Genomic DNA, 20,205 nt, shown 5'->3' with positions numbered 1-20,205 from the left:
CTAGAGAAGCTCAGTTCTCAGATGGCAGCTGCTGGCCATGTGTTTTATCTAAGTACCACTGTTTTACACGTTAACTAAGTGTGGAAATGACTGGACACTGGAAAGCCTACCACCCATGTACTGAGAGTACACTGAGCACGTCTGCGCGTTCAGAGACACTGAGAATTCTTAGCAGAGCTCATCTACTTCAGGCAAAGTAAAGTGTGAATGCAGCTGGGTCACACATGGATTACACTCAGCCAGTTCAAGATGCTCTTTTTCTTTTCTTTTCCTCCTCAACTCGGGAAGAGCTGCCTTCTCCCAATTTGCTCCTCCCCACATCCACAGTTACTCAATGTTAATACTAACCAATGGAAATCTGGTTTTGGTGCCAATAATTTCTTCACAATGCAGCTCACTCAAAGTTTGTTGTTATAAGTCAGTGTGAACTAAGTTTACAGGACAACTATGATAAACCTTCCAAAATTAACTATAAACCAACTTGTTTATGTACCAACCTTACTAGTTCCCATATAACTTCAAATGTTGCATACCTATGTAGGTTAATATCATTAAATTTGCTTCAGTTAACTGATGTTATTGATTCGATCAGGAACAATATTTGCAAGTCTCACCTAACTTACCTGTGATGTAGCCTTCTAAAGCTTTTGGCACCAGTGATTTTGCAGTTCTCAGGTCCTCAGCTGAGCATCTGCCTGCCTCAAGCCCAAAGGACATTCCCATTCTCTTCAGTACCTCACTGTCATCATGAATCTCAAATGTGTTATCGAAATTAAAGAGGTATTCAAATCTGCATGTAAAAAGTCAAAGTGAGATGGTTTTGAAAAGAGCACAGCTATGCTTTTTTGGCCTTTTTTTTCTTTTTGTTTGATAAGCAGACTTAAGTGTCTAGATTCTTCATTATCTGTAAATGTCCTTAAGGGATAAAATACGTGTAGCAAATGCTTTTTCTCTTCTGCTTCTGTGACTGGCATGCCTACAGGTTTTAAAATGGCACTTTCTCAATTAAAGTAATGTCACCACTGCAGGAAGAAAGTAAAATTTTCTACCTTATTAAACAGATTAAAAGGGGAAGAGGGAGGTCTTACTAAACGTGAACCTTCACGTGCACTCAATCAAATACTTTTAAAGGTCACCTGCAGCCCTGTCACCAAAATAACTACTTTGGTTTTGCTTCTTTTACATTTCACTTTCTGCTCTAATGTGCAGCACTCCTTTGAACTGACCTATTTACCTTGGTATAACTTTGCTTTTTTAGATGCAGCTAGCAAAGCTGTCTGTTCAGAGTTCTGTATGTTCACAACCTACCACTTCTGCTGCAGGACTCTCAGAATGTTTTTCATTGCATATAAAAGTGGAAATAGTGATATAAACTTGATAGCTTTATGAAAAGCAGGGGCATCTAAGCTGGCCTTATGCTATGGTCACAGGCTATTAAAAGCCTGGACAGCACGGGTCCAGGGATCACAATATAAGGCTAGCTCCCAGTAACCTCATTTTCTGCTGACAAAACTTTTATCCCTGGAAAAACAAGCCATCCATGAGATATGATCTTTAAAAGATAATTCACTGGTGGGTCTTCCAGTAGCTCTCCAAGCTTGTGTCAGGTTAATTTTCTTGGTAGGTTTTTTTAATACTCATTTTCTTATACCTGATCCAATAAGCTTGTAAAAGTTATGTCTTTTGTGCCTATACACAAAATCTTCATCTAGAAATCTACATGCTTTGTACTAGGTGTAATTGTCAGTGACAGGCATAATTTCTTTTGTGACTTATATTACTTGTAAAACCTACTGTTTATGCAGCTATATTTATTTAAGCATAACCACAGTAAAAGAGAAAATAAGATGTGTCACTATACCTTTAACTGGTACAATTACATTCCTGCTACCTAGACTGGTGCAGCTAAAGTGACAACTATGTTTACACAAACAGGGGATGGGAGACCAGTGTCATACCAAGTTACTACCACACATACCAGCTACTACCCTGAGTCTTTCAGGGACTTGATGTGACCCCTTTTTGAACTTTCAGCACGAACATCATCAAATGCTATGGTTTGCAGAGACTTAACTGTTACAGAAACACACTCTTTTTGTCTAAAACCTGTCACCTGCTATCTTCTCAATGTCTCTTAATTTTAACTTTAATAAGCAACTGTGCACAGCTGTTCGCTATGCACATTCCCCCTGTTGTCCACGATTTTATAGACACCTGTGAATCCACTGAACTCTCAGAGTTCATCTGTTCCTTCTGTGAAAGCCTTTTGATAGCTTCAGGAATTCTTGCTGCCCTCCTGTGTCTCTCTCCTGGTTTTGCAATACTCTTTCCAAGAACAAGAGAGCATACGTATTCCAGATAGAAAAGCATTATACATACCTAGTTTTACATTGTATTTCTTACTGGTTTTACTAATAATTCCCAGCATTATTTTGACCATTATTAAGAAATCAACTTTTGTTCTCATAGAATGATCTACAAAGCTGCTCATGATCTACTGAATCAGGGCTAAAAGCTTGGTCCAGAGGCCAATACTGTCTATGCAAAGTTTGGGTGTGGTTCCTGTCCCTTTCCTATGGTAAGTGCAAATGTGATCAACAATGAATTTAACCTGGATTTTCTGCTCTTGTGGGCGATTCTTTCTAAGGAGTACAAGCGCCTACTTCCTACATGTTTTCTCTTATATATAGCATTGTGTCTCCAATGGCAAAATCACCTGCATTTCCTGTTTCCTAGAGATGTTCCAAGTTTCTGATGCATCTATGGTGTCTGAATGCTTGTTTAAAACTAGGTATTCTGTTTCCTTTTCTTTTTCTTTTTCCTAAGACAGCATTCATATAGAAGCACCATATACACTATTTTTTTTTTCCTGTTTAGGTGTCTCATCTTTTCAATATGATCTGAAGACTCCATTTTTCTCTACTCCAACTTCAAAAATGTCATTCCCAGTATGCTGCTTGACACCAGTCTGCCTTCTCAAACTCTAAACAAAACTTGCCCAAATAACCTCTTTGTTTTACATGTGAGAAATTTAATTCTATTTTGGCTAGATAAAGCCTGTTCTTCCATAGGACAAAACTGAAGATACAAACCTAATATGTACCATTCTTCCAAGCAATTATTTTCTTTTGGAAGATCCTCCTTAAATACAAATTTGAGCAGCTAGAGCTGCGAGCTTATCTGTTCACTGGACTTTCTAACATCACCTGCTGTTGCATCATAAATACCAACCAACCGATGCTTTATGTAAATGTTATTTAGAAGAAGAAACGTTAACGGAAGTCCTTTAAAAAGCTGTTATTGTCACCTCTAGGATGTGAGTTTTGTGCTACCTGGATCACCTTGTGTTTCAGACTAAATACATTTATGGCATATTAAGAATAAGAATTGAGAAGCACTACCACATAGCTTCATTAAAAGCTGGCGCTGTCCTAGTGTATAATTTCATTCAGTTATTTTTCCTGTGCTGTGAATGCTCTTTGAAATGTCAGTCTGAAGTGCCTTTTACAACAGTAAAAGTCAGCCTGTTTTAACTAGTAGTTGTAAAGCAATGTTGATGAACTTATTCCTGTTACTACTGCAATTGCATTAAATATTCTTAAAAAAACCAAAACACCCCCCTGAAGTGACAGCAGCAAGTTTAAATACGTAATTACTTTTAGTAAATTAGAAAAATTTCTCTAATTTGTTCAAAGAAAAATCCCAGTCCACAAAGAAAACAAAATTCTAAAAATTGATTCCATAAACACTCACTTATCACTCGATATGCTGCAGTCTATAACTGTTCTTTTGCTAGTGTTGACTATTAAGAAAGGCAGCTGTATTGTTGAGTTCAAAGCTGGAGGGCCTTGATTTTGTTGTTCATTTTGCTGATTTCTTTGTACCAAGTTTTTGAATGCTATTTGCTGTAGAAAGAAAGATAGAGATAAAAAACGATCACTAACAATAAAAGAGCGGGCATCAGTGTTTCCAGTAAGTGGAACTTCATAGCTCCTATTTACCAACTCTCAGTATCTCCAGTAATTTTCTGTCAAAAAGTAAGTTGTGGCCTGACTTCCCCGTTGCACTACTGAAGCTCACCAGGAACAGAAGTTAAACACAAATTTTTCACACATATCTTAATGCCTATGGCTCCCTCACAATCCCTGGTGAAGAAACAAGAAAGGAGCAATAAAGCTTGGTGAAGAATGGTTCCCCATTCCTTTTGAAAAGGCACTGGAGTCAGAGGTCTTCTCTATTATTTTACATGCATAATTTCCTCAGACTAGGAGCTAGTTACACAGAAACAAAAGTTAACAGAAATTACAGTATTCCCCTGCTTCCCATATTCTCTCCCCCTTCTCATCCATCGCCCTCTTTTCTCTCTCAGAAGAGTTAGTTTTGAAATTCTCCTCTGAAAGTTTTTAAACAGGTGCCATTCATGACACCACTCGCTCTCTACTGAATGCTTATAGCTGACTGCGTACATACGAAAACGTGTTTTAGGAAATGTTATTTGAGGGACTGGAAGGCAGTGTACTTACCTGCTTTGAGGCACCACTTACTCCACTTAAGGGGAAGATGGATAGATAGAATCCCAAAGGACTGGTATACCATTTGACGATGAACGCAATCAAAGAAATTACAGTTGTGGACAGTAAGGGAGTGCAACTCTATCGTTTTCAGACTAATAGTTAAGAGGGCCTGAGTTGCCTTATTTTCACCAGGATAATTTCATGTTACTCTTAGTGAAGCTGCTAATTTATTAGGTCAGACAGACAGAATCAGAATTGTGTCCTAAGCAGAAAAACAGTTTTTGGTGATGAAAAGAGGAGAAAAATCAGATACTTAAAAGTTTCAGTGCATATCTAATTACATGAAAGTTCTATCAATACAGTATCAAAACAGTTGCACCAGGAAAAAAAAATACAAACTTATTCCCTGTAACCTCATAAAAAACCTTGATTGTACTTGAATTACTAAAAGCACTTAAGAATGCTCATAACCATATTTATAGAATGTTATTTTATAGGCAAAGATGCATTTGAAACATTCTTCTGTAATCAAAGCCAAAATTCAACTCACCTCAAAGGTACATGTCAGAATGTAAAAGAGCTGGATTTGCCAGCCCTTCATATTTCTATCCAGAAATGTCTGTCTCCCCAAAAACAACTCTGTACACGTTTACACAAGTTCAGCTGTAAATGTCGAAGCTACTCAGAGAAGATAACTCTGGGGGGACTTGGACTCAAAGGAGACTTGCGAGTTGTTCCCATTCACACTAATGTGGACAAAGCTTCAGCAGAACACTGACAAACGCTTGTGGCACACAGATGCAGCACGTTGTTTTACAGTAGGTAAAGAACCAGAAAGTGAGGGTAAGAGGTCTCCCTACTAGAATCCAGAAAGGTCACAAGCCTTTTCTCCCTAGTATATCGTAGCTACTAAATAATTCCAGAAAGAACGTCAGAAGTTCTAACATGTCAGATTTGCACGTGACAATTTCATTTATAGAAAAAAATAATTAAAATTAAATATACCTGCAGCAGCAGTTCCTGTAGTTGGGCTTGCTTCTCTTTTATCCTTTCAATCCGCTTCTGTTTTTCTATCTTAAAATATAAATGCAAATGCATCAAGATATTTACTTAGTTACCTTGTCTGCTCCATTGTGCCGAACTGAACAGGTTTTAGAGTTACATCACTGTGCTAGCACTGTTACAAAAAGCCATACTTTCTTTGTAAATGGTGGTGAATTCCATGGCACGGCAAGTAAATTGCGAGTCTTTTCAGCCCTGCCCACCTGCCATGTATTTTTCTTTTCAAACAGAAGAATTGCATAGTCACAAGAAGCTCAGGATCACCACCTGCATCTTTCCAGTGACCCTCACTTTTTGTTTGGACTGCTCATTTGAGACTTGATTAAACTGACAAGATTTCAGCAACAAAAAGGGGGTAGAAGTAGCATTTTCTACGTGAGTGCAGAATCAGTTTCTTGCAACAGGTTTGTTAATGCTGGTTTATTGGGCAAAGCTCTCTTCAACCTAAATACGTGGTGTTTGGGACAGCAATGGTACTGGATGCCTACTGGCACTGCCGATACAACCAGCGGTGTTTTAATAGTGCTCCAGGGTGACACTAAAGAACTGGACAGGAGTCTTCACATTTGAAAGGTATTTTCCTCATCATCCTATTGGTGCCAGCACTGTATCACTGCTCCCAAAAATATTAAAACTCTTAAATTACCTTTTCATTCAACCACTGAAACTAAATGATGTGGTCTTCTAAAACTTAGCTAAGCCTAAACTCCCCTGTTTTATTCATAATGTTGCTTTGTGGTAGTTCCCCACTCTCCCACTTTAATGTTTAAAATGCTTCCTTCCAGCAGATTACTTTCTTTGCTGGGACAAATATAGAACTCTTAAAACCAATAAACAGGACAGGTACAATTTAGACATGGTTTCCATATAGCAAGCTTTTTTGTACTGATTTCTCATTTTTGTCCTGGTAATCTTATTATGATATTACACTCTAAGAAGCGTTGGGACTTTATACAGCTTTAAAAGCAAAATTAATTCTGATCTTCAGACCATGAAAATGCAGCTTTATTTCCTATTATTTTCTACTATGTCACAGGAAGCGACATTTTAAGAAAAGTTGTCAGGCTTCCATTTTGCGCATATGTACCTAGAACCTGAAACAGTGAATAGCATACAGTCACTGTAGATGACACAACGAAATTCAAATTCTGTATTTGTAACAATAATCTATACTGAAAATAATGCATTTATATGAATGCATGTAAAATGTAGATTTATCCGTAATTTTTTTAAAAAACAATCCTGGAGTATAATGATTGAGCACGTGCATACTCGTTGGGTGGGTGTATTTTCCAAGTCACTGTAATGGACAAGGATAGTAAAAGCTTTTTTCTTACGACATCTGGAAAGACAACTGATGTAAATGAACCTGCCCCCCAAAAAAATTGTTCTGTACTGGAGAGGGACCCCACTCACCTTTTCAGATATAATAAGTATCACAAAATATAATACATATTAAGATATATCTACAGGCAGTCATTACAGCACTCTGTGGAAAATACAGTAATTTGTGCGTTTTATTTATAGAGCATTTGGCCTGAAGGACAAGCAACATGTGTGCATATAAATTCTGGCATTCCTGCAAAATGATAGTAACTCTTAGCCTGCTGGAAAAATAATGGAAATAACCAGTAAGTAAACAATTTTTTCCCCTGTCAGTTCATAACTAGTATGTTACATCCTAGCAGGAATTATGTTTTAATTTCATTTCGTTTGAATGGCATTTCCAAGTACAGACATTAATAGAAAATTTGTCTTATTTTAAATGTAAGCTATTTTGTAGGAATAACGGTACCAGAAATTCTTTTTACTTTCTTCTGGTTAATTCAGACTTTAAAAGTAACCCCTGATTTAATCAACCCCCAGTTTTGTAAGGTGCCTGACCAGTTTGGTGGGGTGACAGCATCGGTGGACAAGGGACAAGCAACGGATGTCATCTACCTGGACTTGTGCAAGGCATTTGACACTGTCCTGCACGACATCCTTCTCTCTAAACTGCAGAGACATGGGTTTGATGGACCGACACTCGGTGGATAAGGAATTGGCTGGATGGCCGCACTCAGAGAGTGGTGGTCAATGGCTCAATGTCCAGGTGAAGACTGGTGACCAGTGGCATTCCTCAGGGCCCGGCCCTGTTTAACATCTTTGTTGGCGACATGGACACTGGGACAGAGTGCACCCTCAGCAAGTTTGCCAATGACACCAAGCTGTGTGGTGCGGTCGACGTGCTGGACGGGAGGGATGCCATCCAGAGCGACCTAGACAGGCTGGAGAGGTGGGGCCATGCCAACCTCATGAAGGTCAGCCAGGCCAAGGGCAAGGTCCTGCACACGGGTCAGGGCAATCCCAGGCACAAATACAGGCTGGGCGGGGAATGGACTGAGAGCAGCCCTGAGGAGAGGGACTTGGGAGTGATGGTGGATGAGAAGCTCAACATGAGCAGGCAATGTGCCCTTGCAGCCCAGAAGGCCAACGGCATCCTGGGCTGCATCCCCAGCAGCGTGGCCAGCAGGTCGAGGGAGGGGATTCTGCCCCTCTACTCTGCTCTGGTGAGACCCCACCTGGAGTACTGTGTCCTGTTCTGGAGCCCCCAACATCAGAAGGATGTGGAGCTGCTGGAGAGGGTCCAGATGAGGCCATGCAGATGCTGAGAGGGCTGGAGCAGCTCTGCTGTGAGGCCAGGCTGAGAGAGCTGGGGCTGTTCAGCCTGGAGAAGAGGAGGCTCCGGGGAGACCTGAGAGCGGCCTCCCAGTGCCTAAAGGGGGCTGCAGGAAAGATGGGGAGAGACTCTTCAGCAGGGCCTGTTGTGACAGGATGAGAGGTAACGGTTTTAAAACAGAGGGAGGTAGATTCAGACTGGACATAAGGAAAAAATTTTTTCCACTGAGGCTGGTGGGACACTGTCCCAGGTTGCCCAGAGAGGCGGTGGATGCCCCATCCCTGGAAACGTTCCAGGCCAGGTTGGCCGGGGCTGTGAGCAACCTGATCTGGTTGGAGATGTCCCTGCTCCTTGCAGGGGGGTTGGACTGGGTGGCCTTGGAAGGTCCCTTCCAACCCAAACTATTCTATAAACATGTTTTTTTTTTTTTAAACTTCATGTAATGTGCACTAAATAAAACTGAACTAAACATACATAAACATATCCTTTCAGTTTATCCAAAGCTGTATTTTCATAATGTGCAAGAATCAAAACCAATCAGGTTCAAAATGAGAAAAAATCCCTCTTCTAAAGTAGAGCAGCTCCATTATCACAACATGTGAACTCTACAGAATTTCCCCATCTACCTCACTTTACCTCTAGGTTCTGACATTCCTGAGCTGAGTTTGTAGGAAGGCCAATCCATCTTATTTCCTTCTTCTCCTTTGAAATTATGTTCATTGCCATCAGGACATTAAGGGCATCGTAAACTCTCCGTCTAATATTTTTCTGATCATAAGCCTGCTAATAAAACAATACAACACTAATTACAACAAAAGAATTCAAAAAGGAAAAAAAGACTGAACATATTCTTCATACATGTGGAAGATAAAGAGTCAAAATGGCAGTTCAGGTCAGGGTGGTATTAAAACACGATGCCTTCACCTGTGCTACTACGTGGATACCACGTGAGCGTAATTGGTTGTAAATGGAAGCTTTAGGCCTGCTTGAAGCCTTTATGCAGCAAATTCCCATCATGGCAAGTCTGTTACAGGTGAAAGCCTGGCAAGATCACATTTGGTGGGGACAAGAGCAGCCTTTTTTTAAAAGATAATTCTTTTGGCAGACTTCTCTATTTTGTTTATAATTTAGAGGGAGTCTGTATTTTGAAATTTCAGAGGCTATGTCTTTTGGCAAGCAGTTAAGTAAGCGAAGGAAAGTACGGAGTGTGGCAGAACAGTGCAGAAACAGAAGGGACAGAATTCCACGATAAACTAGACAATTTTGTAATGGTGTAACAAATTTCCGCACATATTTGCTTACCGAATCTGTCGCTAGGTGGCTGTTAGAATTTGTGAATTCTGACACCAGCTCATCAGCGACTTCGTTGTACGAAGTTGTTCCTTTACGCTGAACTTTTTCACATACTTTCATTGAAAAATGCCTCAGGCCTTTTCCATTTTTATCTCCTTTTTTGCCTCTCTTACTGGAAGGAGAAAAGGAATTATTTTAATACATTGAACGTTAATAAGCTACTTTGTCACACAGCAAAGGTCTACCTTTTGCAACAGGAATCAGGACTCACGACATTATGTACTCCCTAAATAAAAAATAAAATTGTTCTGCTTTTTTGAATCAGTTTCTTTTTTTGTATGAGTTGGCAAAAAAGTATCCTGGAGCCTTTTCCTTTCTTGGTGATTTCTACATAGGGCATTTGAACACATGCTGCTGGGCAGATGCCTAAAAAACTGGATTTGTAATTCATCTCCAGGTAGTTTCACAAAAGAGCAACCAAAAAAAGGGGGGAAACTTCACATGGTGCTTATGTACCTGGAAGCCAGGTTTACAGGGAATTCTCATGTTTGTGCTTAAAGTAGCAAGGCTCAGACATCCCTATTTACAGTACAGCAGAAGATACCTTAATTCTCCTAACGTCCAAGTTTAATATCTGTGCCATCATAGTTAAGACTGAGATACAAGAACGTCTCGTGGAGGGTAAGTACATGTTGATTGGTATTTATGGTGCCAAATTAATAACTGGCAACTGTCAGGGTTATTTCCCATTCACTGTCTTTCTCCAGAAAAACAAGCGCTCAAATAATGGTAATGAAAAACAGGAGCAAGTGATTTTATTGCACCAGCTAGATTTGGATCCATATTTCAACAGAAACCTTTAGAAAGCTCAGCTGTATTGTTTGTTTTTTTTTTTAATTACAGTTTTACAAGTTGGTTTGATAATATGTTTCAGGGAGATCAATTATTTTACAGAAAAACGATTAGTTCCACCAACAGTTACAAGCTAAGGAAAACATTAAAATACAATAATGCTTTTCAAAATTTTAAATGTATTTAAGAAAATCGAACATTGGAAAGAAGGGCAGGAGAAAAGGAAGAGTGGAAAGGAACACCAGAAGATTTAAAAAAACCTCCAACATTCCTAATCCCTAGGCAGATATTCAATTTGAGTAATCCCTGACAGGTAAACAAATAAAGTCACCGAGAAAGCATGTAAGTAGTTGTAAAGATGTAAAGACCATCTGTTTACAAGTATTTGTCAGACTGAAAACTACAACAACTCTGTTTCTGCAGATGTGTTGTGTTTGTTTTTCACAACTCTGTAACAGCAGATGTATTTATCAGGAAGCAATAAAGCAAAGAGTAATGAGTTATAACTACAAGGAATAACATACAACATAGCATTTACGTGGAGGAGTGAAAACTGCTGAAAGTGGGAACTAGGCACTCATCTCTCTGAAGAGTAGATCTGAAGTAACACAGCTATGACCACATACATAAAATATATGTTCAATAATACTCACCTTTCTGAAAAATCTGATTCTATAAATTCACGAGTTCGCTTTCTGTCCCTAAGAAAAGACAATTCAAACTTAGATGAGAATAACATTACATATTTAGACCAATAAAATAAATGTATCTGGGACCTAGCTGAGTACTCATGTTTGCTATTACGTGTTTACTGAAAGGGGAAAATCACACACATACAGTTTGACAAAATTTGAGAGAAGGTGGTTAGGACTTTGGAGGTTGCAAGCTCACTGCCAAACAAGTTCTATTCCCAATTTTACTCTGCTTTGCCTCTAGCGTTTTAGGGAATTCACTTCATCTGGAACTATAGGAAGTGCTGATGTGAGCTAGATAACTAAATCCTATCAAAAAGAGGAAGCTGGGCTCCTTTGAAAATTTCTATTTAAAATTCCTTCATGTGGAAGAAAAATACCATTAAACAGTGCATAAGATATATCCTATATTTTCCTGACATTGAATGTTTGGTATCTTTAAACAAAAACCACGGTAAAACACCAAACATGTTCATATCAGAGCTGATGCATACAGAGCTGAAGAAAGATGCTCTGAAGAAGTAGCTGACATGAATTTTGCGTAGGAGTAGCAGTCACTAATCATTGCTGGTTTCTGTATCTTTCTGTGTATTAGCTACAAGCAGCAGACCTCAGAAGTTGTATTCCAAACTTGCCTTTCATTCTTGCAGCTGACATAACGCACATTGCTCGAGAACTATTGGTAAACTACTTCACATTGTTACCCTGCAGTTTCAAAACCAGGATTCTCAGCAGATACTTAGGCAGCTAAAAACCTGATAGTATTATGAAGGGAGCTGAACAAAAATGATGGATTTGAAGGTCTGTACCATGAAAGCCTGCATGTATTTGGTTGTGCAATCCAAAACCCATCAGCAGAAGACTTCCTCAGCAGCAACAGCAGGATTTGGTTCTATGATTCTGTGATTTAGGTCTTTGGCAATCCTTGTCTGTGGTGCTTAACTGCTCATGCTGTTTAACCGGAGTTTCAATGCAGCAGAGCTGGGGCAGGGAGCTGTAGCATTTCGCATTTTCTTGGACAACAAGGACCTGCAACGGCAGTGACTGGAGAGCTGTCCCCTGGTCTGTAAGCCAGGCTGACGGAGGTTGTATGGAGCCCTGAGAATAACTGTGTTCTTGTCTCATTTGGTTTTGGCAACAATTTGGAATCTGTGAAGGGGAGTAAACAAGGGCTAAAGCAAGGAGCCTGGGCTCGCAACCTTCTGGAACTATCTTCAGCAAGGGCTCACCGCTTAGGTTCAGCAATACCACAGACCCTTCCTCACCTCTGTTCTTCAGATGAAAATCTGAAAAATCTGACCTATTGTATGGACTTCTACAGCGATCAGTATTGACTGGCCAGTCTGGAGAACATTTTGCTCCTTTTTATGGGCAAAATAGTTAGGCTCATTGGAAATACTGTGTTTAGATTCTGACAGTATACAGACAGAAGGATGGTGCTTTTCCTTGGTGGTGGTGGTTGATGCGCTGCATCTAGGCTTCTCTCTGGGAATCTCCATCACTGGGTTTGGATAAAGCTTAAGAAAGCTAACGGACATCAATTCTCTTGTTTAGCAAGCTGTCAACAGACACTACAACTTTTCTCTCCTCTGAAAGAACTTCTGCCTGGCCTCCACATTTTACAAAATTTGCAGAAACAAAATCTTTGACAACTCCTTTTTCAAATAAAATCAGAACTAAGTGGATTCAAAAGGTAATTCAGGAAATAAACATATACTCAGGAAAAAAAATCAAACTTAAAAACTGCTCAGCTAGGCATGCAGTATATTGACTCTATGGTGGGAATATAGTGATTGGGAAGTACAAGCCTATTACAGTCCTTATTTACAGCAGAGAATGAAGAAAGTCAAGGTACAAACATTACTCTAATTTCTCCTAGATGCGCCATTTTCCCACTTCTAAAGCTGAAAAGGTACTACTGACATTCATCACTTATTATAAAAATTAATCTAGATGTGGAAATAAATTACTTCTTAATTTTCAGAGGCAAAGCACTACACCTGTCTTGAGACAGATAAGCTCAGCAGTACTGGCATTAAAAAAAACCAACCATGAAATACTGTAAGGGCCAGATTTCCTTAGAAGAGATAAAGATAGCTGTGTTACTCTGGAGAACCTCAGAACCCCATGAGAACTCGTTGCTAATGTAAAATAGTAATAAAAATACTATCAATAAAAATGTATTAATTTAAAATTTTCCATTAGAGTTTATTCTTAAATGCCTCTTGAAGTGTTGTTGACATTTTCTGCCCCTGTTTGCACCCGCTGATATGCTCAATTAGCAAAGCTACTTGGATGTACCATGAATTCAAGAAAAAAAAATAAAGGCTTGCTTTAACATGATTCATGAATTTGTGACACTCGATTTTCACAAAGCAACAGACACTGCCATAAAACAAGATTAAAACAGGCAGTGAAGTGTCCGGTGCTTGTCCTGTGTTCACATGCTGCAGACATTAAAAGTGCATAATAGGCTGAAGAGCACACTCCTTTTAGTTGTGCAAGAACTAGAAGCCATAAGCCAATCAGAACTGATCCTCAGACATCTTTAAATGAAACAAAAATCTTACCCTGAGGCCCAGTCAGAAGCTTCCATTATGTGTGTCTGTGTGACCATTGTTGGAGCTGGGTTATATGGACTCCCAATCAGAACACTCCCTGAATTGGTCAGTCTTTGTGATGTGCTAATGAGCTACGAAATTTAGAAATAAAAAACACAGCTCTTAAGAAAACAGAGGTTACCACAGCCAAAAATTCATACTGAGTACGGTACTAAGAAAAAAAATAAATGTTCCAGATGCAAGCTGTAGTCAAACTATACGTAAGAGTTGTCATTAGAAGATCTTCATACATGAAAGTAATTACAATGCTGTTAAGTTTTCTACTAATTGTACCATATGACTGTATTATTCATACGGAGAAGAACTAAACAAATAGAAATAATTATTCGGTATGGCAGATAGGATCTGCAGCTGTATACATTTCATTGTTTCTTTGAGAGTACATCTAGGCAATTTCTGGATCACTGTAATCAATAAAGCCTCCTTTCCCATGGATTTGTCTCTTGTAACTGTCTGTCTTTGGTACCAAAGAAAACCTGAGCTGCAGACAAAGTATTCCCTGCAGTTTCTAGCATTCACAAGATCTCAAGGCATTCCCTGCAAGCTAATAATACAACATTGTGCCTGTGGAATTAAATGTAAACTCTGTACAGTATAGATAGAATTCACATTTATTCAAACCTGGTGAAATTTTATGTACAGTGGTTGTTGTACAGTGTACTTAGTCTCAACTTTTAAATCATATCTAAGTTAATTCTTTAAAGCAGGTCACGAGAAGAATTTAGATAGTATTGAAAATGAAAGAGTATTAATTAGTTAATCTAAAATAAAACACATGTTAAATTGTTTTGATTCAAATACGGTAAGATTCATATCAAAGCTTCTTGAAGAACGCTTCTTACTCATATACCTTATTTTTTTAAACTTTATTTTACTTTACTCCATTTGCTAGTGACAGTTTGAGTAGCAAATTTATTAAACTTTGTTGTTTCCTTTACTACTTAACTGACCCAACACCCATGTAAGCATACAGCAGATACTTTGTTTCATATCCATCAATATTGTTTAAACAAGTAGAAAAAATTTTATCTGAGGAACTTCCCACTTCCTTAGATCACTGAGCATTACTTCACATCCCTCCTGCCACCACATTGTGATTACGTGTATGTATTTTTTGTCTTAAAGACATAAATTATGTCATATATTTTTGCAAGCAGATAGCTTGACAGGAATTAAGTCAAAACAGAAATTTAGGAAAACAAAAACACAGGTACAAGTTAGACAGATATTTACTGGTTGATACTAGAGAACTGACGATCCCTGGCTGGGTGCTTTACACACCACATGCAGACTCAGGAAAGGTATCAACTTTTACCGATTTACTGCTACATTGGTTTGAGGTCAGAAACATTTTGTGATAGAATGATTAACTTGTAAAAGCTTGCTTAAGTTCAGCACTGGTGTAACACCAGTATGTAAGTGAGAATCAGTATTGCAATATTTCAGTTAAACATCAATCAAATCCTTTTAATATAAATTTTTATTGATATTGAACTTTTAATACCAATTTCTTGCAACACTACGATGCTTATTTGCAGTAAGCATATGGTTCTACCAGCATACGGCAGACACATGCCAGAGAGAAATGATTTTAAATAAGATCTTAAATATTTTGCATACTGAAATGCATGTCACCACATTTCACCTTCTCTGAGCTTTTAGGTTGCTCTACCAATGTCTTGTAAATCACTGGTAAAATGGGTCATAAAAGAGTATTTTATGTCCTCATCATTTTCTCAGCACACCCACTAAAACAAACAGAGGTGGTAAAATCCTGTTTGGGGGTTTCAGACCGAGCTGTCCCGTGGGGCCATCTAGGGCAAATGGACACCCACCGCACGCGCTGCGGGAGCCCCTTCCCACGGCAGCCACGCCGCGCTGGTTTGATGGGCGTTGCACAACCACAAAAATCCACCTGTCTGCAGTTTACTAGTAAAGCTGCAAGTTCCCGGATGCAGGCACACAGATGTCATGGGTGTACAAATCAGTGGTGTTTCAGTGTCACTTTAAAATTTAATACTGAATGTTTGCTTTCACAAAAAATGCTACACTGCGTGTTTTTAGAGGACTAATTCCATCTCAATGGCAAACATTTTTCCAGTGTGCCTGAAGTTACCACATTAATTCACCGCATAGCATAAAACAGAAGAAAACCTCACCCTAATTTAGCAAATAGAGCATCTGTAGGATGTGTTAAATCCCTGTCATTAAGCACTAGCATTTTATCAATAATACTTATGCTGTTTAAGTTACACCTACAGACGGAATCTAAAGAAACTGTAGCAAACACCAGTGTGCAAGAATCCAGCCTGCAAACTGTGCTGTCATCACCACACAGCCCTGCCCCAGAGGACCCAAGCCCATGGCCACGGTTCGGCCAACAGCCCGCTCCACGGCTCAAAGAGCTGCGTGCTGGGGTGAAGGGCCCAGAGCAGCCGCAAGGGCTGCAATCCACAGGGGTCAGATGAAGCCAAACAGCCCTTGCGGCAGCAGGATGTTACTAACACGGGTGAGATGCCAAAGGAGCGCAAACATTCCCACTGTTAAGAACTTGTGAGCATTCTCTTTTAGATGGTCTGGCACACAACACAGCTGTACACTGGATGTCTCAGGAAGCTTGTGAAAATGGCTATTTATTAAGAAAATGTTTTCATGTTTTCATCCTTGCAAAGCAGATGAATAAAGTGATAATAACAAATTATTTAAAAATAAAATAAGAATAAAAAATAATAAAATGTGTGTGTCACACCACGCAATAGCTTTTGCAACTCCTACTTGCTATAGAACCTAAACCATAACTAGGGTTCATTTAAACCAAAAGCAGGGCCTTGAGAAGTCGCTCGTAAGAGTAGGAAGTGTATTAACTGACTGGTCTCCCCTGTTCTTGGCACTCACAAAATACATCTCTTTTTTTAGTGCACTCACAAAATACATCTTCTGCAGTAGAACTATCCCAGTGAAATGCTGCAGGACACATGCTCCAGCAATACTTGCATCAGCACTGATGCACTGAGAAACACCAATCCCTGGCAGAGAGCCTGTGGCCAGTACAGCAGACGGACAGCTCTACACAGCGGAGAACGCAGCGCGGGGAGGCCTGGCCGTAATGCTTGTGCCCATCTGTCCAACTGGGATAAAAGCCATTGAAAAATAGTAATAACTGCTGATGTGAAAAAGATTCAACACAATTATTTATAAAACACATCAAATGGCTCTCGTACTTCGTCTAAGTGCTTCTAGTAAGCACCAAGTTACTACAAACAGTTCACTGTATTGCCTATTTAGTTCTCTGGCCACCAGAAAACCAAAAATTTTTCTCAAAACCAGTTCCAAAATCCCTGAACCAGCAATATACACTCAGATACCGTTATCATTGACAGGAAAAGACAGTTTTAAGAAGAGTAGTATCAACCATTTAAAGCTCTAGCAACACATCAGAGGCATTTACTCTTTGGCAATGCTGGAGATTTACTGGTGAGAATATGACTCTAAATATTCAGAGTATCAATAACATTCTTAACCAGATATTTTCTTTTTCTTAATACACTTCTGAGTAATAGTTAAAATGTCAACTAGTAAAGTTGTTTCAATTTCCATTCAAAAGCCAGGAAAATAGGTACCCCCATACAAGATCGTTGCTGGGAATGGCAATTCCGGCGTGCGGAGCTTGCTGTGCCCTCGGGTCAGTGCCTCAGTGGGGCACTCGGCAGCCTCTGCTGAAGCAGGAAGTGGCAAGTTCCTAGCACTGCTCACATCTTTGTTTTTCTTGTTTCCATATTACAGCAGTAGGAAGTCACACAGCCAGTTACACAAGCTAGCATCACCAGAGTTGCAAAACTTACCATTTGGGGTCCAACATTCACATTGATTGGTCCCAAGGTCTTTGGCAAAATCTTAGTGGGGCAGTTGGTACTGGAAACTGGTAATGTGATTATTGAAATATTACCTAAAAAGAGCAGTAAAAAGAGAGTTTTAAATTACTTCCTTAGTAACCTGTGAATAACCATTTAGCAAATCCTCACATCATTTTCACTTTTTGGTATCAGGTTAGCTTTTTTTCTGTCTCGCACACTGCAAACATACCCTCACGTAACAGCCTCCAGACCTTTTAGCAGATGTCACAAGGACATGTCACAAAACTACACATTCACTATTTTGCCTTTAAAATTACATGTTAGTATTTTATTTCCAGAAACAATTTCTTCTAACTTAAGACAAAGAGCACACAGCCTGCCACACCTCAGCACTAAAAGTAAAAAATTAGTGTACTTCTAGAAAGAAGTCATCATAAAACCCCTATTTATAATCATAAGCATGTGTACAAAATGTGTATCCATATATCCTCATAGCCTTAACCATTCCTCATCTTACTATACTGAAGCATTCTGCAAACATCAGCGAAGTAAGCCTCTCACAGCCTGTCACTGTACATGAAGTAAATGACATCTTTACAACTTCCCTGAAGTAACAGAGCAGGCAGCTCGACATCAAGACAAAGCCAACCACGCCATCTTTAACCCAGTACGCTCTCAGCCCAAGGTGCTTATCACATTTGTGATCCCGGACTGCTTACAGACCTAACTCATCCTGCTTTTACATAGAGAAGTGCAGCTCTAGCTAAGCACCTCACAAATGCCAGGGCCGGCTCCTGAAGAGCTACTTACACTCTCTGGCACTAGCGTACAGAAACTGAAGGCATCTGAGGAGACCAGTTCCTTCAGAGCAGTGCAGACACCAGCTCTCACCACCGCCCTGCCCTGCCCTCCTTTCACAGGAGCTGGACAACATTCTGCTTAGCGCAGATGGTCCCAAGCTGACTCAGTGGTGTCAGACATCTCCGTTCCTCGGTCTTTTCTCATATAACCTGTTTTCCTCCACTGCCCACTCTTCTTTTCTCACTTGGTCCTGAACCATGGCCTTTTAAATTGAATTTAATTTAATTTTAGTAAACCTATATTCTGCCATGAGTTAACTGGAAAATCATAAATTCAACAGTGTTACTTCTCTGCAATATGAAGCAGAAGCAACACAATTGACAGAAAAGGAACACTTAAAAAAGGATCTTCTGCAGCTACAGCACAGCAGTAGAAAAGATGTAGACATATGCAAAGTCTCACCTTTATAAAACATGAACAGAAGTATGAGAAATATTTACAATTTGAGACAAGGATGCTGTAATCTTCTGTGTATATTCCTTTGGCATCTGGAGTAATGCTACTACATAATATTAATTTTTCAAAAGGCAGATCTGTATCTGAGAACATCTTCAGAAGCACCTTGCTGCTTCTCTATTCAATAAATGGAATCATTTAATCAGTGACCTAACTCACCTAGAAAAAAAACCAAACCCAAACTTATAAGCCCCATGCACTTGCAAACCCACCCCGACAGCAAATCCTTGCTCTACTATGAAACACCTTTTGTGAGGTAGTGCCAGAGTGCACAAGACAACAGTAATTCACAATTTACATAGACCATGTTCCCATTTCAAGCTCAAAATAGTTCTCTAAACTATTTTACTGGTCAATTTTACTTTGGCTACAGCATTTTGCCTAGGACTTACTAAGCCATGCTAGCATATTCTCACCAAAACTAGTTTCCCCTCTCATTGTAGGCTGTTGTGATCCGTGACGTTCCCGTCACTTCCCAGTACCGCTGTAGAAATTTTCCTCTTTTCTGCTGCGGATGAATCTTTTGACCTCCTTTTCTCCCAGATCAGCTCTTGTGCTATTTCTCCTTGTCCCTTTTCTCACCAGGGAGGAGAAATAAATGACCTTCTCCGGTGCTGATATTGTAAGATCACACGGCAAAGCGCAGTAAAATCCTGAAACACCAGCCTCTGGCTGACAGCTATCTTACTGTAGGGCTGTATCGCACTCATCTCCAGCGACACTTCCTGGCCTGCAAGAGGCACCGTAACACGTCTCGTTCCACAACGTAACGCTGAGATGCGCCAGACTTTCTGTACCACACAGCTGGCACTGCTGGGGCACAGTCCAATGCATGCGTCTATCCACTGCCCCACCTCAAACCTGCGCACAAGATTTGTTTCTTTCTCAACACGTGGCATGCAGATTGTAATCTATTTCCACTGGTACTAGTTTTTAACATGTATGTATGTGTATACATACACAGGCGTGTACCTCCCCTCACACACGCATGCAGACTCTCTGAAAACCGTAGCTTAGAAATACCATATTGACGGCCAAAGCCATACACAACCACTCGGTTTACTGTAGCAACCCTGGAAAAAACACTATTAAAGAGCTACTGCTGCACTGTGCCTTCATTTACAAGGCTACCTAGATAAATGTGCATAGTCACCATTAGAGCAACTTTAGTAATTCAAGGGTCGTTCAAATTACTTTCTTCAATTACGGTCAAATTACTTTCATCCAAATTACTTTCTTCAATTACATTTGAAACTACATTCACATTACTTATCTTCATTTTAAAAAGACAGTTGCTTATGTATGACATATATTTAAAAGTTATTTTGGCTAGAGTTAGTG

The 20,205-nt window shown here is 39.6% G+C and overlaps 1 protein-coding gene across 4 annotated transcripts in view; it reads right to left on the bottom strand.

Moving 5' to 3' along the window:
- Window positions 1–20,205, bottom strand: part of TFDP2 (transcription factor Dp-2) — a 64,348-nt gene that overhangs the window by 7,713 nt on the left and 36,430 nt on the right. For 2 of the 4 annotated variants that reach the window (XM_086754186.1, XM_086754189.1), the window contains exons 13-20: window positions 17,536–17,639; window positions 13,643–13,764; window positions 11,034–11,081; window positions 9,538–9,700; window positions 8,872–9,018; window positions 5,520–5,588; window positions 3,754–3,905; window positions 624–790 (exon numbers count right to left, since the gene is read on the bottom strand). In XM_086754186.1, coding sequence (XP_086610312.1) covers window positions 624–790; window positions 3,754–3,905; window positions 5,520–5,588; window positions 8,872–9,018; window positions 9,538–9,700; window positions 11,034–11,081; window positions 13,643–13,764; window positions 17,536–17,639 — 972 coding nt within the window. Of the gene's footprint in view, window positions 1–614; window positions 791–3,753; window positions 3,906–5,519; window positions 5,589–8,871; window positions 9,019–9,537; window positions 9,701–11,033; window positions 11,082–13,642; window positions 13,765–17,535; window positions 17,640–20,205 lie in introns of all 4 variants that reach the window. The other 2 variants (XM_086754187.1, XM_086754185.1) reach the window with 2 other exon arrangements.

Source organism: Chlamydotis macqueenii, chromosome 9 (assembly GCF_036417535.1).
Source record: "Chlamydotis macqueenii isolate bChlMac1 chromosome 9, bChlMac1.mat, whole genome shotgun sequence".
Classification (NCBI taxonomy): domain Eukaryota; kingdom Metazoa; phylum Chordata; class Aves; order Otidiformes; family Otididae; genus Chlamydotis; species Chlamydotis macqueenii.
This window is presented reverse-complemented; position numbering and strand designations above follow the sequence as displayed.